We start from the raw sequence: 27,313 nt of genomic DNA on the forward strand, positions 1-27,313 counted from the left end.
TTGGAATTAGTGAAGCAGCCTCCTGTTATGGAGCTTTACTGCTCTGCCTGCGGTCCTCCTCGAGTAGTCTTGTATAACAGACAGTGTTCTTAGCATCTCAGTGGAATTCACTGTTGATGATGTACTTCATATTCAGCAAGATTATATTTTGTTAACACATGTTCTGATCAAATTACAAAAGCCAGCACTTAGAATAAATATCCTATGCTTCCTTGCGAGTAGGTGGTAGTGGTTTCTTTCTTGATTATTTTCTTTTATTTTTACCAAAGGACTTTTAATTTTGAATAATTTCTGAGATTTTTAGAATCTTATGCTCCATAACTTGTTCATCTTCAGGTTAAGCTATGTTGGCTTTGTAGAGCTTCCATGCTGCTCTACATTTAAAAGCCTTTTAAAGAGGCTTTTAAGAGAAAGTAGTGGGATAAAATAATTTCATGTGACTTTTGATTTTAAATGTTACAGCTATAATGTTACCTAATGCATTTTAACTTACGTGCATTATAATTTTTTTAAATCAAAGCCACCTTCCACTCCTGTTCCTCCCATTGCTCCCCTAGTCACTTCTAGAACTTTCCCCTCCTAACTTCATGTGCTCTGCTTTTAAACCCTTTGAGTTCACATAGTGCTGCCTATAGGTGCGTGGATGCAGAACCATCTACCGGAGCATGGATAGCCATTCTGAGACTGTATCCCTGAAGAAAACTGACCTTTCCCTCCCCCGGTAGCCATCAATTGTCAATAGTTCCTCTGCTAGGAGTGGGACTTCATGAGCTCTTCCCCAGCCACGTTGGGATTTTGATTGACTTTATTTATAGATGTCCTAGTTAGAGCCCCACACAGTCTCATATTCTCTGCACGCTGACCATGTATGGGTATCCGTATTAATTACCACCTACTGCAAAAAGCAGCTTCTCTGGTGAGGACTGCCAGATAGATACACCTTTTAGCAGGTATAAAGATAAGATTTAAGCAAGTTATTGCTATGTCTATTCAGCAGAATATTAGCATTATATTCTTTGTTAGCGCCTATGACTTAGTCAGCCAGGGGTTTTGGAGCCAGTTAATGGTACTAGTTATGAGTTTTATATTGTGGGGTGGGCCTTAAATTCAACCAGGAAGTTCCTGTTTGCTCTCATAGCATCGATGCCACTATTGCGCTAGCAGGTAACTCACCAGGCCAGCTTTACTGTTGCTGGCGTAGTTCACAGCTGGATAAAACTGTCGATTACTCTCCCTTGGGAGCATGCATAGACCCTTCCAAAATTATGGGAACTAGCCAGTAGGGATAAGGCTTCCAGATCAGTACCAGCTTGCTTTCTCCCTGTCCTATGACACAAGTAGGTGGAGTCTGTAGTCACAGCGTCTTAGGGGGCGAAAATTCGGGTTGGTAGTGGATTTTGCATATTTAGTAAGAAGTCTTGTTAGCATGTGTATTTGAGCAAATTAGAATAAATATTTGAGAATAAATGAGAATAAGTGGTAGTGGTTTATTTGTTAATTTTTTCAGACTTTTGAAACACTGAGTTAATGGAGACTCAGAAGAAATGACAACGATTTGACTTTATTCCTGTTTTCAGGTCCCCACACATCCTCTTTTCTAACAGCAGCCCTCACGGGACTGAACGCCACAGAGAGGCACCGGGTCTCTCTGACTCAGCCCCAGGACGCATCTTTGCTTGGTTCAGTCTGAGATGCTCAATAGCCCCTTTTGAACTCACACATGGTGCTTTTTGAAGGTCTCTTCCCTCCCTCTGCTGTTGCTGGTGGGCCTGCCTACTTATGCCTGTTCATTTGGGTGTCTGATACATTTGGCTCAGGCTGCAATCCTACCCATTGCTGGTAAACCTGGGCAATAAAGCTTACCCAGAGAACTTTAGGTTCTCATCAGTATGAAAGTAACTTTCCTTGTTCCCCTCTGGGGGTGATAAATGAGAAAAGGGGAGGGCGTGCTTATTCTCCAATAGTCTGAGTTGGCAGCATTGGGAATCATTGAGACTCTTCCTTCTCTGGGAGCCCCACTCCATTCTCATGTGTGTTGTTTGCCCTGACTCTTCTAAAGCCCATTTCCTTCACTGGAAGGAGTGAGAGCCTGCTTCATCTTCAACTGGGCTCTTCCCACCGTTGACCTTGTAGACACTGCAATCCTGCCTTCCTCACGGTTATGCCACTGCTTGCCCTTGCATTGAGCATAACCACACAATGCTTGTCTCTGACATTTTGAGCCTGTTAGCTGCATTCTTTATAGATGTGTTTTAGGCTCATTCATACTTTTATTTCTACTTGTCTTACTACTAAAATTTAAATTTGAGCTTTCTAGGGAGCTATCGCTATATAACAGCACATTTGTATTTCCTTAGAGAGAATGTCTGTCATTGGTTCACCTTTCCTGAATAGCTCCTACAGGGTTTGCAATAGTCTCATCATAAAGCCTGTGAAACTTGTGCTGAAAGCCAAGGACTTGTGCCCACCATTACCCATAATCCATTTGTGCTGCTATTGAAGAGTCTAAGGTGCTGCCCTCACCCCCTTCTCCTGTGTCTTTGAGGACAGGTGTTCCATACAAGCTTTATTGAGCTGTTTTATGGTCTTGTATACCTATGATTCCCCCATTTAAAGAATGCAACTGAAATGTTTCAGTCTGTCTGTACCATTGATGTGTAGCAGCTGCACTGGAACCAGGGCCACACTGCCTGTAGCCTCTGTATTCACTTGGCTCATTGGGAGAGGACCCTGCTTTGTTAACCTGCACTCTTCCATCAGGAACCTCTTGTAGGTGTGTCTAGGGCTCCCCTTGTTGAAGGAGTCAGTGTCCACACAACAGTGACTGGCTGTTGTGGCTTGTCTAGCCACTAGAGGACTAACATGTGACTAATGGGCCTAATGGTCAGTGCCTGGCCATCCTTACATAGCCACACTTTGATCTTGACTCTGACACACATGTACAGGAGTGTCTGGTAAGGACAAGCACTTGATAGTATGTGGATTAAATTAGGGTGGCTAGGCTGTCTCTCACTGGACATCCAGGGCTGATTCCTCATAATCTATCTCCAAATCATTCTTCTTTTAGTTTTTATTTTGTTTTGAGACAGGGTCTTCCAGGATGATCACAAACTTACAACCTTCCGGCCTTGTACTACTGGGTGCTGAAGTTATAGTCATGTGCTACCATTTCTGACCCATTTAGAGCAGTTTTTATAAGCTCTTAATTTGAAGTAAATCACCTCCCTATATTTAAACCTTTTGGTTACATTCTTCTACTATTGGATAAAGGTTAAAACAAACAACCTTAAGCTTTCCTAAATACCCTTCATGTCCTACATGCTTGTTCTCTTTTCCTGCGCCAGCCATACTGCTCTTGTTCTCCATTCCTTAGGGCCAAATCTACAGTTACCTGGCTGATACCTTTCCTTCAGGCCTCACTGCCATGGTGGTAATTTTAGAACTGATTTATTCACTGGCGTGTGTAGCCCTCAACCCACAGACAATCATAGTACACTCTCTAGTCTGCTGTGGCCCTAAGTGCTGAAAGTCATTATTGCAGACCTCACAGTTCATGTGGGCAGTGACTGTGTCTTTCAGAGTAGCTATTGTGTACTCAGAATATGGTATGCAATGGACAAACATTGAATATTTATCAGTGGTTCATCTATTGATTGAATGCAGATTGAGAGGTAGTCCAATGGGAAACACCTCTGTTCTGACCTTCAGCATATCTGTCTGTCCACCACACAACTCTTGCTCAGCTTTTCTTTTCTACTGTTAAGATACTCATTTGAATAATTTAAAAAATTAATTTTGCTCCTTAGAATATCAGAGAGCATTCTTTGACATTTCAGAGCATATTAGACCTGAACTTGATCTGAGGCCTGACCTGGTCCAGTATCCTGTAGTCCACAACAGGGAACACTAGGTGTGCAGAGAGTTCCTCACGTTACCTACCGAGTAAGGACGGAGTTGCTTCAGTTTGGAGGCTCCCCAGCCACACTGCTCATCTCGGGCCTGAAGTTCTGTCTGTTCATTTGTCTGTTTGTCCCTTTTGTGCAGCGCTAGAAGTGATGATTCCACTGCTGACCTCCATCTCCCCCTCTTCAGAACCCAAAGATTCTTCAAACTCAGTTCTTCCATGAAATCTTCAATGCTCAAACCTACATTTAAAAATGCTAAACTGGGTGGTGGTGGTGCACACTTTTAATCCCAGCACTCAGGGGGCAGAGGCCAGCTTGGGCTATGTAATGAGTTTAAAGCCCACTTAAGCTGCATAGTGAGACACTCCAAAAGTAAAAATAAAGAAAAACTGCAACAAAAGACTTTTACTTGTTTCAGTATTTCAAATAACTTCTCAAGTACCTCATGGAAGAAGGTCCCACATGGAGTTGCTGGGACTGCTCCAGAATGTGCCTGCATGTCACTAGAGCATTAACAAAATAAGTCTGAAGGTTTCCTACAGTGTTTTGTGGCTATTTTTTTATTTTTACTTCTTTCATAGTCAAGCTCTTAACTACATGTTCCAGGTTGGTCTTGAGCTCTGACCTGCAGAGTGTAGGAGGGAGTCAGTCATGCCCACCCACATCTCTACTCTTGGGAGAATCTTTGCTCTATGTAAAAGTACTAGCTTGAGAATTGACTCTGACTGCCTCATCAGAGGGTTCTGTGGAACTAAGAACATCAGCCTAAGTATCTCGTGGTATTCCAGAGATGAAGCAAAGGGCAGATGAATAGATATTTGGGAACTTCCTAGTCAACACTGATGTAGTTTACTGTTGTCGATGAACCTGGCCTTGTGTTGTACCATGTGCCCACAGCTGAGTGTCTTTCCCGTTTTAGCATACTTATGTGTAAGGGAAATGCTTAGTGGAAGCTAGCACTAGAAACGTTTAACTGAGACATCAACCTCCCAACACTGTCTAGATATTCACACCAAGGCACAGGTAGATCTTTAAAGTTCCTTTTAGTTTTCCATTTCATGGACTGGAGGGATCTCTTCTTCTATCTCACTTAGAAAGAAGTGCTTTACCAGTCAGTATCTTTTCTCTGATAGAGAAAAGGTTTTGAACTTAACTGGAATGGAAATTAGAATTAAATTTTGCTTGTATTCTTTTTAATGGCAGTTTTGTGAGAAAGCTGAAATATTCTAAAATATCTGCGCTCATCTTGTCTGTTTTAACGGTGTTTTTAGAAGTGATGCCAATGAATGCTCATGGGCCGTGACAGCCCTGAAACCGAGGCCTCTGTGTAGCTCGCCCCTGGATCATACTACACACTAGAGACTCCTGAAGTGGAAAAGGGGAAGCACTGACAGTGGGCACTCACTTTTTTAGGGCAGCATTTTTCTACTCTTTTGCCTGCTTTATACGATAATGATAAAGTGTATGTGGGCCACAGTGGCACAGGCTTTTAATCCCAGCACTTGGGAGGCAAAGGGAGGTGAATCTCAGTGAGTTTAAGGCCAGCCTGTTCTACAGAGCAAATTCAAGGACAGCCAGGACCACACAGAGAAACCCTCTCTTGGAAAAAAATTATTAGTTGACTCTTACCCTATCTAGCAAAAATCTATGACTGGATTGATGAATTGATGGTAGCAATCTGTTTGTCAAACTATGCACCCACCCCCAACAATTGGCTAGCACGACTTGGTCATGTCTCCTTGAAACCCCTGCACTGAGTGTGTGAGACTTGAACAATGTCACATAGTGGACATGAGGAAGCTCTGCCATTTCAGCTCAGAAGAGCTTTTTCACTAGGGAAAAGTATATAGACCAGAATCAGCCATCATAAGTCTTCAGACTACAACTGACAGACGTTTTCTGGTGTGCAAATGTGTGTGTGTGTGTGTGTGTGTGTGTGTGTGTGTGTGTTATGTTATGTTTCTCAGTCACTCTTCACCAAATTTATTGAGCCAGTGTCTTTTAGTAGCCTTGGAACTCACCAATCCCAGCTAGGCTGGCTAGCTTGTTCCAAGGATTCCCCTCTCTGCCCCCGCATGCTGGGATCACAGGCAGTTGCCACACCTGCCCAGCTTGTGTGTGGCTTTGTGGGATCCAGACTACAGTTCTCACAGTTGTTCAACAGGAGCCCTATCCACCTAGCTAACTCCACAGTTCTTACTATATCTTCGAAGAACAATAATCTCCCCCACCAACCCAGTGTGTGTGAGAGAGTGGTGTGTCTGTGTGTCTGTGTGTGTGTGAAAGAGGAGGAGGAAAGAGAGCTTTGAAACCGCAAAGCGGTGTCAGTAATGTAGCAGCACTGATAACACTGATTCTGAGACTCTGGTTAGTGTTTGAGATCTTTTGGGAGTCGTTCACTAAAGGTTACAATTAGACTTGTGGGTGATAAAATAATCATCTATTTCAGGCAGGGGTACATTTGTTGATTTTTGGTTTTGAAGCAGGAGGAGGACTCTGGAAAGGCAAGTCTGTCCTACCCAGGGAATACTATGATTCGTTCCCCTAACCTACCACATCCTAAAGTGTGCTCCAGGAAACATGAGTCTCTGGGGATTTGTTTAAAATTTATCTTACACCTAAAAATCTGCTTTTGTAGCAAAAAAAAGTTTGAAAATGGTTGTTCAAAAAAGTTAAGGATATAGTTTATCTAGAACATATTAGGATCTTTTACATGCTAACCTTCATTGTAAAAATCTAAAAAGAGGCAAGTCTTCATAAAAGTAAGTTTCCTAGTATAAATTAAAACTTTAAATTAGCATACAACATAAAATCATTTCATTGTGACATTTTCATACATATCCACAATTTTTTTCATCATAGAACTCATCTAAGATTTGTCATATATGAAGAATAATGTTCCAGGGAAAATACTGTGTTTTCAACTTTTTTTTTTCTCCCATGTTCAAATTACATGAAAGAGTCACACAATTTAATAACACAGTTGATTACTTTTCCTTCCACAATCCTTTTTTTTTTCTAAGTGTGCTTCACCCGCCGTGGCCTTTCTAGCACAGATGGTTTGTGGGAGACAGGGGACTCCTGGGCGTTATCTGTGATAATGACAGGGCACTGGAGATGTAGTTGATGATCTTTTAGTATTTATGGCTTTGTGATATTAATGATCAAACGTAGGGCCTCTTGCATGCCAGGCAAGTATTTCACTACTGAGCTGCATCCCCAGCCTTAAAATTTATTTCTTTCCTTTGGTTACTTGAGATTACCTGGTTCTTTCTTTTTTAAAGTATCTAAAATGGCTCCATATTATTTTTAATGAATTTGTCCCTTGGTAATTTCATATATGTATGTAATATAAACTGCCCTACATGGGTGCTGGGCATCAGACCTGGGTCCTCTAGAAGCGCACTATACATTGCTAGCCCCTGAGCCACCTCTCTGTCCATGTATATATAATGTGTTGTGGTTGCCTCGCCCTTTGTTACCCTCTCTTATGCCCGTCTCACTTCCTTCTTCTTCCCAACTCCCTCTGTCTGTATTTTTGAGACCTGGAGGATCTCATATATCCCAGGCTAGCCTCAGTCTTGATTGGTAGCCATAGCTGATCTTGAATACCTCATCCTTCCTGCCTCTACCTCCTTAGTGTTGAGATTACAGACATATGCCACCGCAGTTGATTTCTGTGCTGGGGATCAAACCCAGAACTCTTGGCATGCCGTTCACGTACTCTACCTACTGAGCTACATCCCCAAATCCCTAAAATGCCTTATGTAAGAAAATAAAATTTAGAGTACCAGTGACAAATAATATCTCCTTTGTCACTTTAGCTTAATATTGAAGGCTAGAGAGGCTGAGTTTCAATTAATTACGGTGGAGCTTTTAAAACACTTTTGTTTAAAGAACATTGTAATAGTACATAATGCTTGCTTTCTTGCTCTTCAACATAACCCCCTTTTCATTTCATGAGATGCCACCTATTGCCCCTTTCTTTGCAAGAACCTTAAGTAGTTCATGTATTTAATCTTTTTTACTTCTCTCTCTTTACTGGAAACATACTGAGCCTGAATTTGCTGAATACTAAAAGGCATTGTATTTTTATCTACTTGAAGATTAAGATGACCCAGCAGCTATACTAAGTGAAGTATTGGTATTACAGCTTGTCTCTCAGCAGTCACAGTGGGAATATGCAACATGACCCAGTAGGAAAAAGTGTGAGGCTCTGGGGACTTGTTCTGGATGATTTCTGCTGGGATCCTTGGTCTGCGCTCCTCTATCCAGCCTGTATCTCATCACTATAACTGTGTCTAATTGGGCCCTTTTGGGAGGAATCAACACCCCAAACCAAGGAGCTATTCTAATCTGGGCTCCTTTTGAAAAACCAGGACCCTCACAGCCTTTGATTAGAACGTCTTTCTAAAGGGAATTTGTTTGTATAGTCAGGTGAGATTTTAGAATGGCCTGGGACCTTTCCTGTCAAGGCTCTCTCTGCTAGTTGTGGACTTTGGCTTCTCCTCACCTGTTTTCTGGGTCTCAGGACTTGTGGTTCTTTTTAGTATGAATCCCCTGTTTTATCAGGATTACCATGTTCTTCTGTGCACAGTCGTGCAGGCCTTATCATTCCAGCTACTCGGGAGGCAGAGGCAGAAGAGTCACAAGTTTGAGGGCAGCCTGGGCAACAGCACTGTGAGCTGCAGAATCAAAACAAACTTTCTTTCTGGCTCACATTTGAGTGTAGCCGGGGCTCCTGTGATGACTGGTCAGAAAAAGCCCGTCGTCTTTCTAGCTATTCACTTTAGCAGAGCACTCGGGATCTGCAAGCTCACAGGTTGGTGCTGTCAGCGTCTCCTGGTGAGCGCTTGTTCTTACATGGAGGAGCTGGTAGAAACCCCTACTATGGTGAAGGAAACAGGCTGAGTTGATCAGCCAGAGTGCTCTGTGCCTAGACACCTGAAGGGAGTGACACTGTGACAGTCATCTAGCTCAGCACAGATTTCAGACAGATGTCTTTGTCTTTGTCCTTCACATGGTCTAGCTTTTGTTCCTGAACCTTGGTTGAAGGTTGATTTATGTTCACATCTCAATCCTATTCCCAAGCAGCATGGAAAAGCCAGGCTGGAGGACTCACCCATGTGCCTTGTGGGACTCTACTCGCTGTCCTTTCTGTCTTTCATGAACCATGATTGTCACCATGCTCGATGACCTGAGTTCCATCCCTGGGACCCACATGGTGGAAGGAGACACTCAGCCACCACAGGTTGTCTTCTGACCTCTGTGAGCACGGCACAGCACAGATACACACAAGTGAATTTTTTAAATGTAATATTTTTTTAAAAGACGATCTTAAGGCCAGATCTCCACACACAGTAAAACATAGTAGAGGTGTTGGCACGGGGCTCTGCTGTGTAAGCATATGTTTCGAACTATGGGGGTGACATGACATTTTAAACCTTTCACCTCCTAGCACTTCAGAATGTGAAAAATGGTAAGGATTATCTTTTATAAAGCAAAAGAAAATCAAATCCAAACTACCCCCCTGTATATTTTTTTCAACCTACCCCAGGGCATCTCTAAAGTTAATAACTGTGAATTCTCTGTATCTGGAAGGTTGGGGGTGGTTTTTACTGCCGGCAAAAATCTATTTGTGCATCGTTCCTTTCATTTCCTAGGTATCTGCCATCTGCTTTGTAAGCTGCAGGATTTCAGCTCCCAGACAGTTGAAACTAAGCATTATATTTAGTTGTTCCCAATACAGCCTACTGGTGGGGAACCTGCATTTGCACTGTGGTGGGAATGGTAGTTAGTGGGAGTATTAATAAGGTTGCTATGGTTTTTTTAGGTCTGGATAGAGTTTCTGATTCAAGTCAAGAAAATTTTGAGTGCATTGTGTTCAAGGCTTTGGATATTACCACTAAGTGAGTTTTCCAAGAAGACATGTTTCTCTAGGTGATAGGAAATGGCCTACTAAGTGAGCTGGAGCCTTTCATGGAATATCCCAATCACGCTAAGACCAATCTGGAAACAGGGACCATTATACCAAATCCTTAACTTTGGAACACTTTTCAAATATTTTGGCCTTTGGGTAATAAACCTGCTCTTTTCCTAGCCCTCACACGGAGTATTTAAATGCATTCCTGTGCATGTCCACCAGTCATTTCCACTTGTGGCTTAGGTGAAGATAAATTTGCAAAGACTTGGCAAACTCAGGTGCAAGTTCCAACTGTGATCTGTACCACTCTAGATGGAATCCTGTCACAGCACTAAGGTCCCAGCTATGTGGTTTAAGTGCAGCTACCACCAGAATTGGTCCCCATTTGAAGTGATACATTTGTTCAGATTTTCTCAAACCCAAGGAGCTCCTTTCATTTTATTTTAAATAACATGCATGCGTGTGTATCTATCTGTGTGTGGGGATATGCATATGAGTGCAGTGCCCATAGATGCCAGAAGAGGCAGGCAGAAGCCCCGGAACTGAAGTCGCCACGGCTGTGAGCCATTTTCTGTGAATACTAGGAATGCAGTTCAGATCTCTGCAAGAGCATCAGGCGCTCTTACTGCAGAGCCGTCTCTTCAGCCCCAGGAACTGATTTTTAAACTTGGGATTTCTTCCTTTTGGCCAGAGAAAGCATTCTAACATCTCATTTTAGAAATACTTGTCTCGATTACATCACACATCCACAATCCTCATAACTAATATCTTGACTATGAAGTGTTGAGTCATATCTGTCTTGGTCGTGATCTCTGGTTAGCTTATGTCTAGACAGTTCTGTTGTGTTTGCCTTTTGCTATTAAAGATTTTGGGTTGGCAGCTTGTTTATGTCATTATTAGCTGGTTTTCTGCATCTCTCTCATTGATCCACATGTGTTCTGAAGCTATCCAAGTTAAAAAATTTCTAAATTAACTCTGCCTCTTCCACCATTACATTTCATTCCTGGAGCTTTGGAAAGACTATTTCTGACACAGACATTTGCTGTGTCCAGCCCACATCCACACTATCTTCTGGGGGGCCCAATGCTGGAATCTGTGCTTCTTTTTGAGACAGAGTCCCACTGTATAGCCTTGGCTAGCCAGGCTGGCTTTGAATTCACAGAGATCTGCCTGCCTCTAAGAGTTTTGATTTCAGTCCTGGATGTGCTGTAGTCACCTAAAGCCATGCAGCAGGTCTCTATTCAGAGCTGTCATCTCCTTTGGTAGCATCACATGGGATCTCCCAGTGAGTCTGGCCCCTCTGACAATGTCCTTTCCAAAGTAGGATGATCAGAATGGAAGGAGTGGATGGTTTCAATCAAGAGTGTAGCTAACTTTCCCTTCATTTGTCTCTAGCGATAAAGTGCAGCTTTGCCTCAGCCCCCCATTTCCTGTCCCTCATCTCTGAGCCCCCAGAGAGACAAAGAATACCACTAACTCTGCTACCCAGTAGTTTACCCCTGCAGTGTGATTATGACAGCCCTTCCCCTGAGGGCAAGTGAAAGTGAAGGATCCCAGTTCAGAGCAGAGCTAGGTTTCCCACTTGAGCAGACTCCAGCCCGCCTTGCGCCCACTCCTTTGATGATCACTTACATCTAGGTTCTCTTGGGGAACCTCTGATGTGTTTTCTTTGAGCACAGAGGTGGTGTTGCCTTTGTCTCTTTCTCTCATACATGAGGAAGGGCTCTGAATAGTTTGCCATGGCCTTTCCCATCCATGGTTTCCATATCATTGCTTTCTCCTTCTCCCCATCTCCGTGAGCAGCCATGTGCATGGGTCTTCCTTGGATGCCTTTCTCTATTGTTCTTCACCAAGTTGTTTTGAGACCAGGTCTCTCACTGAACCTAGAGCTCACTGTTTTTGCTACACTGGTTAGCCTTAGAGCCCCTCTCCCACCCACCTGCGTTCATCCGCCAGCACTGGACTTAGAGGTATATGCTTGACTTTTACGTGAACGCTGGGCATCTGAACTCAAGTTCTCATGCTTGTGTAGTAGGTACTTTGCCAACTGAGCTAAACACCCTCCCAGCCCACTTTCCTTCTTAAGATCTTTGACAAATCTCACAATTAGATTTGTGTTTCTCCTTTTGTTGGCTTCCTCCTATTTCCAATGCAGGCCAACATGAGCACATCTGCCCTACAAGGCTTGCACCTTGTATGCGACGAGAGACAAAGCTTACACTCATTTTTGCAGTTCCGTCTCCTGACTTGGTCTCTTCTTTAGCTTGTCTCCTTGCATTCCACTATCTGCAGTCTTTGCTTTTAATTGGATTCTGTCCAGCCACCTGGGATGGCTAGATATCTGATTGGCTTATTTGAGTGGTAGCTCACATCAAGGGCATACAGTCTTTGGCTGCCCTTTATAGAACTTGTAGACATAAGCCACACTGCAGCTGACCTTGTTCAGTGCCTCATCTCATTGCTACAAACCTCCTGGGCCAGAGAGAAAGAATTCTGCACCTGCTCATGTGCTCCCTCGTGTCTGATCTACCTCCAAGAGTCACTTAATCAGTTTTTCCACTTACTTGGGGAGAGGGAGATCTGTATTTTGACTGTTAGAGACATGTTAGCAAGCACTGAGATCATTTTGTTGATGTCTGGCGTGCTTTTTGTCTGTATAACTCTAGATTAGCTGACAGCCCCCTAGCTAAAGTTCTGCATCAGCTCTCCTTGCCTGTAGGAGTGCATCATCACTACACCACAGAGACTTGACGTGACCTTTGGTCTGGTTGCCCCATGTGACTGTGAATCTAAATATTTCTGAATGTCTTTCTTATGTCCTGTTCCTTTGCTGAGGGTTCCTTTGTAGAGGGTCAACTTGGTTGTGTGCTCACCTCTGCCTAGGACTTTAGTATTTGGATTTTTGGGATAGTATAGATCTGTAACATAGCTCTTGCCATGGTGCTGTCGTCAGGGTCATGACTGAATTGACAGTGGCTGACAGAAACCAACTTCTTTTTGTTGTATTTTTTTTAATCAACAAAAATAGAATTATCTGGATAGTTCCCTAAAATACCTGACAATAGTACAGAAGGTCCTGGGATAAGACAGAAACTACAGAGAGTTTGAGAATGCCTTTAGGAAACGTTTATGTTAGTAATTCAATTTTTTGAAAAGAAAAAAATAATTTTTATCCTGTTTGGGTATACATGTTCGTGTGTGTGTGTGTGTGTGTGTGTGTGTGTGTGTGTGTGTGTGTGTGTGAAGGTCAGAGGTTGGTTTTGGAATGTTAGTTACTCTTCACCTTGTTTTTTTTGGACAGAGTGTCTCATTAAACCTGTACCTCGCTAATTGGCCAGATTAACAGGCAGCAAAGCCTTAGGAAGCCTCTGTCCCTTCTTCCATGTTGAAATGACCACTGCTTGGTTCTTACCTGGGTGCTGGGAATCACACTCAGCCCCTCAGTGTGGCACTCATTTTACCAACTGAGCCACCGGTCTAGCCTCAGAAGCGATTTTAGAGCAGCATGATTGTAGGGAAGAGTGGTGTCTTACCCTCCATGTTTAGTGACGCTCACTGAACCTAGAGACATTAGTCACATAGGTAAATCCACTTTGAACAAAATAGCCACCCTTCTGCAGTAACATGGGACAACCTAGACAGCAGTGTCCTTCGTGAAGGGTCTCTCTTCATGCAAGCCTTTGCTCTTCAGATCAGCACCTTCATACAGGTGCCCAGAGACGCTTGGCAGGCAGCTCTGCTCACCCAAATGGAAGGAGGTCAGGAGACATCTTCAGGAAAGCCTTTCAGAGCTCAGTGTTGTCCAAAAGTTGTGTTTATTTGTGAACAGATGCTCTATTTAGACTATTGACTGGCGTTAATTAAGTAAAAATTAAAATGGCAAGAATTCACAAACTTAAAAGGGCAGTTGGACTGGGCGGTGGTGGCGCACACCTTTAATCCCAGCACTTGGGAGGCAGAGGCAGGTGGATCTCTATGAGTTCGAGTCCAGCCTGGTCTACAGAGCGAGTTCCAGGACAGAATGTGAAGACTGTGTTGTGCTGTATTGTCAGGGGCTTCATGTCTCCTGATTGCGAGGGCACAGAAGGCATACTTCATTCTAACAAGAAGTGCGTGTGTGTTTGTTTTGAGACAGGGACTTTTGTAGCTCAGAATGACCTCAAATCCCGGATCTTCTGCCGCCATCTTCTAAATGCTGGGGTTCTGGGCACACGTATGACCATACCTGGCACAGCACAATGTTTACTTTTTAAAGATCAAAAGTCAGGTGTCTTAGCATCAAGAGGGAGAAATGCTGGTCCTCTGGAAATTTAGACCAAGGGGGCACTACTATAGCCGAGAAGAAGGCACCAGTTGTGGCTGGTGTGAGGGTCTTTGTGGTGGCTTTTGCAAAGATCTAACTTGATCCTGCAGATCCCTCACAAAGAGAGCTGGCACAGAGTCCAGCTAGAAGCCAGTTTGGCAGCTGTAGGGCCTTTTCGGATGTGCAGCACACTCGTGACTTTTCTGTGCCAAAGGACATTTTCCAAAAAGTGAAAAGGCAACTTACATGGTTGAAAAGATGCTGTCCATTCTAGATCATGGAGGCTGAATCCGGAATATTTGAGGAATTCTTCAACTTAACAAAATAAAGACAGCTCACTTCAACTGAGCAGATTTGAATAGGCCTTTCTCCATAGAGGACATATCCATGGCCACACCTGGGTGGTGGTGCATGCCTGTTATTCACAGCCCTAAGAACCCTGAGATGGTTGGGTCATGAGGTCAAAGCCACATATTAAATCGTATCTTAAGAAACAAGAAACTGGACGACAATATGCAGGTGAAAAGAAGCTAAATATCTTGGCTATTAAGTAGATGCCAATCTTACCCATGGTGGGGCCACATCCTCCCACCAGGATGGTTATAACTCCACAAATGGCACACAGAGGCTAGTGCTCTGCTACTTTGTGGGTTGGAGTGCAAAATGGTTTATAGCTGCTGTGGAAAAGATCTTGTTAGCTCCTCAGAAACTGAAGCACTGAATGACTGGAGGAGCTCAGCAGCAGTTCAGAGCACGCGTTCTACAGCCTTGAGGAGCAGAGCTTGAATTCAGAACCTATGTGATAGGCTTCCCCAAAAAATGCCTGTAATTCCAGCTCAAAAGGGCTGAAGCAGGAGGATGTCTGGAACTTGCTGGCTGCCAGGTTCACCTAGAGGTTTCCACACATACACCTGTGCACACATGTACACTTACATAGACACCTGTAAATAACACAGAAGTAAATCTTTCTACATTAAAATCAAATTGTTGTCTAAGTTCATCCCCAAGTATCTACCCTGAAAACTAGAAACATCTGCCCCCAGAAGTGAACATGTCAAGAGTGCCAGTCACAGCAGACTGTGGAAATGACCAGTGTCATCAACTTACCCGTGAACGAGACGTAGGGGAAATAAATAAGTGATCCTCCAGGCTACAGTGTAGATGATGTGGTGCTGGGATAGAGCCCAAGGCGCTGGGCATGCAGCATGGGTGACCCTCAAGACCTCATGAAGGTCAAAGAAGCCAGATGGAGTAGATCTCTTAGTATGTGATTCACTGTGTGGAATACCCAGAATAGTTAGTGTAGAGAAGGAATATAGACTGGTCCCAGGGATGGATAAGCAGGTAACTAGTGGATCCAGGACTTCCTGTTGAGGTGTCAGAAGCGTTTTGTAACCTTAGGTCTGCACACAGTGTGAATGCATTGAGTCAATCATTCACTTTTAAATTGTTGATTTGGCCGGACATGGTGGCTCACACCTTTACTCCCAGCATCCTGAGGCTGGAGGTTCTCTGTGAGTTTGAGGCCAACCTGATCTACATAACAAGTTCTGGGCCAGTCAGAGCTACCTAATGAAACCCAATGACATGCCTCCTTTACCTCCTCACAAGGACACACCTCCCAGTCCTTCCAAAATAGTTCATCAAATGGGGACTAACCATACAAACATGAGCTCCTGGGGGTCATTCTCATTCAAGTTGCCACATTAAAAAAAAAAAAAAAGATAAGAAATGGTTGACTTGGGGAGTTGGCTCAGTAAGTAAAGTATTTGGTGCAAGCATGAGGACCTGAGTTCAGATCCAGCACAAACAGGCCTGTAATCCTGCACTGCGGTGGACGGGGGAGAGCAAGCCATTCACCAAGCTTGCTGACTGCTTGTGGAGCTCAGGACACCCACCCTGTCCTCTAGCTTTCTTGTATACTCATAGGCACGTGCACCGGCACACACAAGTGTATAACATCACACACACACACACACACACACACACACTGCTGATTTCATGCAAGAAAGCGAAAAGAATGACTGGATGTTGGTTGGGCGGTGGTGGCACACGCCTTTAATCCCAGCACTTGGAAGGTAGAGGCAGGCGGATCTCTGTGAGTTTGAGGCCAGCCTGGGCTATAGAGTGAGTTCCAGGACAGCCAGGGCTGGATGTCATGAGGTGTGCTGAGAGCAGGCGTAAGAAGGCTTCTAAGCTGGGAAGTAGCTGTTCAGTAGAGACCAACGTGGGAAGAGGTTGAGATAGCGGAGTCTTGAGTGTGAAGTCATCCTGAATTATGTAAGTGAGACTGTATGTCAGAAAAAGGAGATGGGGACGGGGGAAGCTTGAGCAATCAGAGTCTGCATTGGGAAATCGCTGGGGAGGGGGGAGTCCGGGTGAATGGCAGACTGGCTTGAATTGGAGCCATTGGAGACAGGAAGCAGCTGCTTTACTGAGGCAGCTGAACTTAGCCATGTAGGCAGAACAGAACCTTCTGACCAAGAAAGGACCTCTGGGTACTGAACTGGCACTTGTACGTGGGACACTAAGCCAGGGAAGACAGTCGGCACTGGTGCACATTCACGCACAGAGTTTCATGCCTGGCCTCAGGAAGTCATAGGAACGGCAGCTTGCTGACTTCACCCGCTCTCAGGGAATCTTAACGATCTTAACATGGTTTCCTTCTGCTGTGCAGATGAGGGGAACAGGTTTCTGTGGCCTGCTGTGAGCCCATACAGTTTTGATTGCAGAGCCATGATAATTCATGATGCAGAGATTAATAGAAGGGATTTTTTTTTTGAATTCTACTTGTTTAATCCTCAGCTTAATGGGGTGGAGGGAGGAGCAGTAAAGACATTTCTCCTTGGGTGACCCAGAGTGTGAGTCTTCTCATAGGGCCTTCCAGGTGGAAATATCTGGCCAGCAGATAGACCTGTGGACAGGAGCTCACAGTGGGAAGTTAGACTGTAGCCTCCGTGGCCCCCTCCCCCGCTTTCCACCTGCCACCCCCTTGGAATAGCTTGTGCCCTGGCTTGTGCCCTGGCTTGTGCCCTGTTAGAGGCTCTGGGGTCAGACAGTTGGCCCATCTTGCAGGGGCCATGCTCCAACCACAGGGTTGCTCTCCCCAGCATGGCTCAGGTGTCGGAGAGACACAGTCAGACTTCCCATCTTTGCGCTTATTCCTGGTGTTCAAAACAAAGAAATTCACAATCCAGTTTTTTTTCTAGGCTCTGGGAAAGAGAAACACGGACAAGCATATGTTTTCTCTGGCTTTGAAAGGGCTTCATGTCATGTAGCTTGGTTTCACTTGGTCTATTAAATGCTTCCTGAAGAGCTGTGGTAGAACACCCTCTGTTCCAGCTTCTAGTGATGCAGAGAATAGGGTGATAAGGCCTGTTCAAATGAGTAAAACCCAGCATGTTTCCTGCCCCCCCTCATACCCCTGCAGTTCCTGGGGTCCAGGATATCCCTGGGACAGTTTGAAAAGCCTTTCATCACAACAGAAGCCCCAAACCTCCCTTGAGCCTACGGTCTCCCTGGCAGGCCTGGTGCAGGCCTACCTTCTTAGGCTTGTAGGCTTTTCTGAAGCATCCCTTTCCCTGGGCTGTTGTTTGTCCTGCACCGAGCTCTTTCCGTCCTCAGGAGTTATGGCTGCACAGCTCTGTGTGGGGTTGTGCCCCTACAGATCAGGGGGCCGGGAGAGCACACAGAGAGGTGAAGAACCGAGCAGACCCCACACAGCTGCGGCTTTGCAGCCGGGTTAAGGAAGCCTTTGCTGAGCCCTGTCTCCTGTCTCCTCTCCGGTCCAGGTGGAAGTGAAACCGTATGTGCTGGACGACCAGATGTGTGACGAGTGCCAGGGCACGCGCTGCGGTGGGAAGTTTGCCCCATTCTTCTGTGCCAACGTCACCTGTCTGCAGTACTACTGTGAATACTGCTGGGCTAGCATCCACTCCCGAGCCGGCCGCGAGTTCCACAAACCGCTGGTGAAGGAGGGAGGCGACCGCCCTCGGCACGTCCCGTTCCGCTGGAGCTGAGCGCCAGGCAGACCCAGCTACAAGTACTGGAGTAGGATCACAAGGAGGAAGAGAGGGCACTGCCTCAGGGCTCACGGTGTTCTGGAAATCTGTGCATTCGTTCTCGATTTTTAAAGAAGAAATGGGTCTTTTTATTATTATTATCATTTACAGTCCATATTACTGAACTCAGCGTCCAGTATAATGCAGAATCGCAGAGTGTGTAACGGTACCCATTTGCACTTTGACTCACAACTTGTCTGCTTGGTACCTTGATTTCTTACACCTGATCTGTCACCTCCACAGTACGTAGACTGCCATTCTCATCAGCGGCCGTCAGGTTGACATCTGTGACTCTTTGTTTGATGTTGTGTCGTTGCTCTGACTGGTTTTGAACTGGAGCATGCACTTATTTTCAGAGATTTAGAGAGTCGCCCCTAGGACAAGACTTACCAAAGGTCCCACGTGTAAGTAGAGGCCGACGTAGCAAACACTTTACAATCAGCAATCAGTAGTGGGGGTCACGTAGAGTAAGGCTAGCCCTTCATGAAAATAAGCCTGTAGTTGCTCTGTACTCTGACATGTACGGATACCTCACAAGCTGGATCTTTCATTTTCCTTCATGTTTGATTTTTGTTTTGCTGAGGATTTGGGTTAGATGTTTTAGTGTTATGTAAATTTATGCTGCAATAGCTTTTGCTGCTATTAAAATGATATTGTTGATACCATAATACTCTATTCAGGCTAAGGTATCAATTAAAAACAAAAACGAGAACCCAACAACACACTTTCATGGTTTAGGGATAGAGCAAGCTGCTGGAGGAGATCAGAAGAGACCAGAGAGAGCCAGCGGAGGCCGCCGTTCCTGACTGCATGTTTACTTAATGCGGTTGCTGCATGCAATAAATTTTATATCCAATGTCTAGTATAAAACCTTCCCACAATGCACAAATTAAGAATCTATATAAGCTATAAAATACTCATTTTTTAAACATTTTTTTCATTCAAAAGAATTGGTAATCGGTGGGAGGAAGGCATGCCTCAATGGGTGGAATGTCCATGGACAGGAAGAGCCCATAACAGGACGACCATTACTCACCAATAGAACACCTAGGTGTAGGATACTCTTACAGCAAACCTGTGGGTGGTAGATGAAGTGCTGCGGTGCTGTTATATCTTGTGCAATTTATTTTATATAGTAAAGTGATTATGTCTAACTGTGATCAAATGTCACTGTTGAAAGCCTCTGTGTCAGACATTAGTGGACGTGACCATTCATAGCTGGTACATTGTTAACTCCTGAGCTCTGGGTTACGCCCTCGTAATGCTCACCCCACTTTACACAGCTTCAGATCTTGTCCAGAAAGCCAAAGAGCTCGTCTTTGCTCTAAAACACTAAGAATGTACAGAATCTAGAAATAAGCTGTCAGGTTGACACTGCGGCACACATCTTTAAAAAGCCACGTAAGGGTGATGCTAAAGCAACGTCTGAGTGAGATGGGCTGAGCAGTCGCGGCCTTCGGTGTGAGTCACAAACTTCAGGTCCCTGGATTCACCTGGAAAGCCTGCTGGACATTGTTTTAGTATTCACTCCTGGGCTGCAGAGAGGAATAGAAACACACACGGTGATTGCAAGACTGTAAAGCTTTTAATCCCTTCTTTATTTGTTCTGAATTCTGGGGACAATCTGACTGGATGTCACACTGCAGAGTAGATCTAAGTCACTGTTTTTTGTGCTGTGATTTCCTGTACTGTCTTAAAGTTAGTGTTGCCTGGTTTTTGTTGTAGTTTGTTTTTTTGTTTCTCCAGTGTTGAGTTGTGAATACTGGCTCTCCAGCTACAGTTTGTTTTCAAAAAGAGGAGAAAAAAAATAGTTTTTTACTGAATTAAAAGATGCCTATTAGAACCCTCCCCCTTGGGGCTTTCTCTGGGCCTTTTGGTAATAATTGCTTTTCTGCAGCCCAGATGTGGTTTCGTTTTGTTTTGTTCCTTTTTTTCTATGTTTGTGTTTTCCTTTTTTTCATCTGTATGGGAAATTTTGTTATGCACTACTACTTTTATATTCTAGAACGTTTTCAAGAGTTGGCTGATGATTTTTGTTTGTTTGTTTTTAAGGAAAAGGCATGCTTTCTGACTGACCTGATCTTTTGCAATACCTCAATTTTGAAATATAGGAAAGAAAATGATATTTTCTAAGTAAGTTTATTCAGAAAATATATATTAATTTAATTCTGCAAGAAAATGATTTAACAGATGGGTAACTTTATTTTTTTCATGCTTATTTGTGTTTTTTGAAAATGAAGAAGTTAGAGCTTTATAACTATAATATTAAAGATCATATCTAACCTACAGAAATCTACCTAATTATGTGAAAGATGCAAATGTTTGGAAGAAGCTCCCCTCTTTCATGTTCTATAACAACCCTGAGCTCTAGAGAAGCTGGGAGACTGGGCAGCGTGAACTAGTGCGGAGGGAGACCAGGCTGTGAGAGAGACTCCATCATTGCTGGGAGTTGTGACTTAGGTGACGGAACTACTTTCCCTTGATTTGTATATTTATATCAAGTGTTGATTGTGCGGCTGACCAGGATTGTGAAAGAGTTCTTCTGTTTGTATTTTTTTAAAGAGAACTTTTTTAGTTTATTAAATTATAACATGTTCCCTTTTGTTTTTGTAAATAAATGTGCCCCCCCCCAAGTTCTTAATGTTATATTAAAAGAGAAGGTCCTTCAAAAAAATTATTTTTTAAAACACAGAGGTGTTCTGCCCTGCAACTTGACTGGGAAGCCCCTGGTAACACAGGCCCTCCGTGGCCTTCCTTGCTGGGACACTTGAACTGGTGGACTTTTGAAGGCTGTACTAACCTCGATTCTTTGTTGTTACGTGCAATACTGTTTGTACTGTTTGTATAAAAAATAGAAAAAAAAAGAAAAGAAAAAAGGCATAAATCTTTATTGCAGATTTATTTTCATTGCAGACTTTAGACATTGTGACTCACAGGACACTCATTTTCTACTGTCAAGCGCGTACCTCTTCCTCATGCTGGTATTTTTTCAATAGTGACGTAGCCTTTGTACTGAGACAAATTTTCATTGTTATTTTTAGAAAGATTTTTTGCTAAGAAAAAAATTAAACATATTTACATATTTTTCATTTTATTTCGTATTTTCTTTAAGGAGTGCTTTCTCAATCATTACTAGAGTTGTTTCTGGGAGGGACTTTCATATCTGGTCAACGTCATAATATTATTTTGTATTTTTACTTGGAATAAATTAATTTTATGATGCTAATTCTTTAAAAGTTTATTTTTTTCATTTTCAGTTATTTTTGAAGCTAAAACCTTTGTAATATTGTTACTAAAGTGTCTAGTTTTTTGAAATGCAAAGCTTTATGTATTAACTTGCTGATGTGGTTTACAGTAGTGCAACGACGGAAACAGTTGGTTCTGTAAAGCGACTGGGACTGGACAACTGGGTAATAAAATGACGGAATGAGCCGAACGTGCGGGATCCTGACAAGCCTTTTCCTTTATTGCAGTGGTTTAGTGTGAGACTAGGGATGTCACAGTACAGGTCTCTGAGGATGTCACCATGGGTTTATACAACACCAGATGCAGCAGAATCTGTGACCCGATAATGAAATCACCCTCCTGAAATAGCATGGAGTGTGAAGCCACGCTTGGCCAGCAGTGCTCAGTGCTTTCCTAAAACTCCTCATCATGCGCACCGTGTGTGTGTGCGTGTGTGTGTGTGTGTGTGTGTGTGTGTGTGTGTGTGTGTGTGTGTGTGTGGTCTGCCTGCCACCAACTGCTGTCCATGTGTGAGCTGGTGCCTTTCCCTCCCAGATTTTTACATGCATGCGCAGTGGTGACCAGTGAGAGAAGACACCGCCTTGTATGTTGCATGACCTGAATGCCTCACCTGGCGTGTCCCTGGAAGGGCTGGCGGCAGGCCCTGGGGATGCGCACTGCATGTCACCACTGTACATGTGTTTGCTTCATCTTCCTCCCTTCTCGTCTGCTCCCTGTCCTAGCGCCCCTTGTTTAACTTTTCTCGTGGTGACACTGGGCCACTCTGCATGTTCTGTCTGCCTTCCTGCTGCTGCTTCTCCAGCCCCCAACCCCACCCCTAGACCCAACCCAGCCCCACCCATAGCCCCACCCACCCCCAGCCCCTGAAGTGCACTGTGAAAGCAGCTGTGGCAAAGGCATCTGCAGTTCCCGCAGAGATGCCTCAGTTCCCTAGCTGGTGTTGTGTAAACAGAACATCCAGGGACTTGCTCTAGATGGAAGGTGCATTTCTGCTAGTTGTTGGTGGCCTCTTCTAGTCGCGTTGGAGAGGAGGTTAATCAATAACTGGGGTCCGCATGTGTCCAGAGCTGGCTCTTGGGTTCGCTCTATGTATTCAGTTTTGTAAATAATATATAGATTAGATCAAGTTGTGATGTAAAATTTTAACTCAAATTGGGTCCTGTTGGTTGGAATTTTACATTAACTACAAATAAATGATTAGGAACAGAAGAAACTGGGAAAATTCTTGTTTAGTGGTATAAAGATTATGCTTAGATTTCTGCCTATATCTTGTGTTTTATAGCTTGTTAGTGAGGCATGGGCTGATGCAGTGGACTGCATTTATGCGATTAGCACACAGCCGCTAGTTTTCATTTTAGCTCTTCTATTAGCAACAAAGTGGCATTTAACCGGGTAGAGCTCCTACCTAAATATTTGAGTATCGTGACATCTCAGCTTGCAAGGTTTGAATGAAAGGTTAGTCACAGAGTAGTGAACAAACCAAGTGTCTTTTTGTTAAAGCCGGCTTCTTTGTGCTGCTCCCCTCTCCGTCACTAGCCTAGCGTGTCCGCTACATCCTTTTTTTCTTTTCTAATAACCAAACTCGTCAACTCAGCTGCCACAGTGTTCCATTCCCACCACGGAGTATTTTATAGCGACGCTGTTGACTGAATACCCCACAGTGGGTCAAGAGGGAACCGTGAGGCCAGGGATTTGACTTTGTGTGATCATAGTAGCTCACTGGGTCCAGTGGAGAGCTTGGGTGCTAACACGGGGAGCCTGCTCCTGGACATAGTGCTGTTGGGGTACAAAGTGTTAGGCGTTTGTATTTTTGCTGTCAAAATGATGGACATGACTTGTAGAATGTTCACAGCTAGGATCTCTGTATTTGTTTTTCAACTAACAACTAATTTGAACTGTACTGTATCTTTCTTACCTGTTCTCTTGGATTGTTTGCGCTGGTAACCCTTCCTCTGCCCTAGGGCTTGGATTAATACTGCTTGTACGGGTTCGCTACTGTGACTGAGCGTGGAACTCAAATGCAGCTGTCGCTTAACTGCTTAACTTTGTAGTTTGGACTTTTTTTTCTGTAATAACAACTTATTAAATCTAGTTGTACGAAGCACTGACGCTTGTCATCCTTGGCTACGGACTATCTCCCCGTGTGCTTGCTCCGCCCCAGGGGAAATTCTGATTCGCCCCAGCAGTTTTTGTTTTTTTTTTAAAAAAGCGAGAACCCCAAGTCTTCCAAATAGTCCCCTTATTCCATCAAGGCTCCCTTTCCCCAACACAACACTTTCAAATGCACACGTGAACTTGAAGTAGGAAAGTATTTGTGGGCTCAAATGATAGATGTGGGGGCTTAGGAGTCTTCTTTTCTGCGCTCTTAGTGGCCCTCTGGGTCTCAGGCAAGCTAAATTTAGGATCTGTTCCTGAGCTACGAAGCCTTAGGTTCTAATTGCCAGCAGGTTGCCACACAGGCTAAATTATTTAATCAGAACTGTTCTGAAAAGGTGAGTATTGATGTCATCTTAGTTTTTGCAATGGCATCAGAGTCTCTTAATGATTTTTTTTTCAGAAAATGGGGCCTTGTTGCAGTTTCCTCAGAGAGTCAACCGGTCCTCCTTGAAGGAAAAGGATGAGGAACCCAGCACAGGGCGGTTCCATCCGAGTGGGTCTGGGCACAGGTGGTTCTGGGATGAAGGCCTGGGGTCCAGCAGGCATGCCCACATGCTGGAACCCAGATAGGGTGACACTGCACTCTGGGCTGCCCCACCACCACTGAGCAGACTCTCGGAATGGAAAGGAGAGGGAAGGGGGAAGAGGGGCATTATGGGAGGAGGGGGAGCAGAAAGCTGAGAGGTCTGGGAGGCAGGGCTGCAGCATCTGGTTGACACTCCCACGACACCCGACCCTTTCCCTCAGCGCGTGTGTGTCCTGTCTCCACATTTGCCTCCACTGGGCATTGCGGGCGTGGACTCCAGGGCGCCGCCCTACAGGTGAGTGCACTGCACAGGCACCAGGCCTACAGGGACCCCAGGTCACCCAGAGTGGCTGTGACTGGTGCCACCCTGCAGCCATGGAGCTTGTCACACACACACATGGAGCCGTGGTGGGCTCCTTTAAAGTCTCCTTTCTGAACACCCACACATTAAGGAACAAATTGAGTCCTCTTCTGAGCGGCCATCTGCCTTGGACCCCGTACTAGTCCATTCAGAAAATAGTTCTGATGTCCTGCCCTGCGACATGAAGGCGGAGGAAGTGTGCAAAGGTGTCATTGAGACAGAAACTTCTGGGCTTGACCATGTTTGACTTGAAGCACAGGGTGGGCAGATGGCTACCCAACACAAGATCAACTGCTGGGAAGAGGGGGCTAGTGTGCCTGCTCTGCAGAAGCATCCATCATCACCAGTGAACACCCTGCTTTTAAAGAGGTCTGGTGTAGGTCTCCACACCCTCGACACGTTTCCAGGAAGATCACACACGAACCCCCCTTTACCCCCACCTCCGTTTTTGAGCTGGAGTAGTTGAATAAGTAGATGGTTGAGCATGGAAGCCAGAAGGATTTTGTGTGCGACTTTTCCTGTTAGTTGGTGACCAAGATCTGTGAATTAACCCGAAAAGATCAACAGAAGACAAATGTTAATGCTGCAGCTTTGCAGACAGGCAGGAAAGCACCGCCTCCCGTGAATCAGCGGACTTGGCAGTCTTGTGCGCTGCTTGATGTACAAGTTGGGTTGGATACAGGCAACCTGAGGCACTTGGGTGACCTCAGCCTCAGTGCTCCCCACGTTTAGATAAAGAAAATCCCCAAAAGCCGCTCTTGTCAGCTGTTGAATTGTCTTCAACTTAAAATAGCATTCATAGCAAGCCTGGGTGTTCGAGCCAAGCCACGACCTCAGTATAATGGGTAGCTTTGTAAGAAACTGTCAAACTGTCTTCAAAACTGAATGCCTCTTACTGTACCCCACCTTCCAGGATCCTCCCCAACCCCCTGAAATGCAGTCTGGTTGCTAGATCCTTTGCAGTGTTTCTCATGTATGTTGGATTTTTGCCATTCTAAAGGGTGTTTAGTAGTTTTGTCCATATTTGAAACCACATAATGTAAACCATCCTTTTTTTTTTTAATCAATCATTCTGGCTTTTTGTTTTTTCGAGACAGGGTTCCTCTGTAGCTTTGGAGCCTGTCCTGGAACTCTCCATGTGGACCAGATTGGCCTCAAACCCACAGAGATCCACCTGTCTCTGCCTCCTGAGTGCAGGGATTAAAGGCATGAGCCACCACTGCCCGGTGTAGATCATCTTTCAGCATTCTCACTTGCCTTCTTTGTGGTTTTCATGTGTATGGTTTATTTTTTTTTATGACGGGGTACTGGCCATGTAAACCAGGGTGACTTTGAACATGCAACGTGTGAGACCTCTCAGCCTCCAGTGTCTGGGTGATCAGTGAGGGCTGCCACACACTGAGACACAAACCACTTCTGAGGCCAGGTGTGTGGGGCAAACAGCTCTGTAGCAGAGACCTGATGTTCCCTCGTTGGGTTCTGCCACTGCCTGCCTGGAGACCGCATTAACTCTCACAGGTTGAGAGCCCAGTCCCCAAATCTGCTTTATCTCCCCAACTCAGCCCACTTTCTGGGACGTCTGTTTACTGCTTAGTAAAGGATATTGCCAAGGTAGCAGCTGTGTTGGTGAATGTCAGTCTGCCATACCTGGGAAGAAGGCACTAAACTGAAATACAGCTTCTGGCAGACCGGCCTGTGTGTGTGTGTGTCTCCTGGGCATTTTCTTGGTTGTTAATTGAAGTAGGCGGATCCACCCCACTGCGGGCAGTCATATCTCTACACTGATGGGCCTGGAGAAAGCTAGTTCAGTGTATGATGCGTGTGTGGTGTGTAAAACTAGCTGGATGTGAGCCTGGGAGAAAGCTAGTAAGGGGGGTGTGTATCCATCCTCTGTGGTTTCTACCTCAAGCTCCTCCTTGGCTTCCTGTGATGATGAGCTGTAACCTTAAAGATGTGTTGTTTTGATGATGGTGTTGATCATAACAAAAAGCAACGACTAGGAAGATGTAAGGAGAGGGATGCGCAGGGCAGCTATGGCGGAGGGCTGTGGAAGTATGGCTTTCACATGTCTAAGAAATCTTTGTTCAACCCAGGGTCACCTCTTTTTCTTCTTCGGAGTCCGAGTCTCATGTAGCCCAGGCTGGCTCCCAGATCACTAAGAAGCCAAGGATAACCTGCTTCTCCATGCTGAGTGTTGGAATGACAGGTGTTTGTCACCATGATGAAAGCCAGGGCTTCCCACACACTAGGCTCACTTTTGCTAACTGAGCCACAGCCTAGTTCCCATGTTTTTGTCTGTTTTATTTTAGTTTAAGATATATGTTAACAAGTGAGCTAAATTTTGCACAGCATCATACACTTATGGGTGAATTACAATAGGACCCGACTTTGGAGACTGCCCTTTCTCCGTTACAGAAAAAAACCAAGCAGTAAAGCCGCGTGGATTTGCGGGCGGCCTCCAGCTCCGCCCCTGCTGTTTTCACACCAGTTCTCTGCTCCTGACTACTGCAGCTCCACTAAGCTTCACGGCTGGGCACGCAGCTCTCTAGCGGGCTCCTTTCTTGCTTTGAATTATTTTGATCTCTGCCTGTCCTCGGGCCCCTTCTCCAACTCCCCCTCCAGGGCAATCAGTGCCCTTCAAGTCTCTGCTTTCTCAGTTTTAGAATCAGCTCCTTCCAAACTCTTACTGAGATGTTGAGTGGAACTGGCTTGAATCTATACACGTTTGGAACCCTAGCAATTCTGAGTTTTCTGGGATTAAACTCAAGGCCCCGGTGTTGTGTGTCTAACCCATAAATGGGGCATAGCTCCATTTCTCGAGGTCACTTTGT

At 44.7% G+C, this 27,313-nt stretch overlaps 1 protein-coding gene across 8 annotated transcripts in view; it reads left to right on the top strand.

Moving 5' to 3' along the window:
- Positions 1 to 23,542, top strand: part of Cpeb3 (cytoplasmic polyadenylation element binding protein 3) — a 191,716-nt gene extending 168,174 nt beyond the window's left edge. For all 8 annotated transcript variants that reach the window (XM_085693823.2, XM_085693818.2, XM_085693819.2 and 5 more), the window contains one exon: positions 17,923 to 23,542. In XM_085693823.2, the coding sequence (XP_085549949.2) occupies positions 17,923 to 18,150 (228 nt within the window). In that variant the 3' untranslated portion in view covers positions 18,151 to 23,542. The remainder of the gene's footprint in view (positions 1 to 17,922) is intronic.
- The last annotated feature ends 3,771 nt before the right edge of the window (positions 23,543 to 27,313 follow it).

Source organism: Myodes glareolus, chromosome 7 (genome assembly GCF_982192425.1).
Source record: "Myodes glareolus chromosome 7, mMyoGla1.1, whole genome shotgun sequence".
NCBI classification, from domain to species: domain Eukaryota; kingdom Metazoa; phylum Chordata; class Mammalia; order Rodentia; family Cricetidae; genus Myodes; species Myodes glareolus.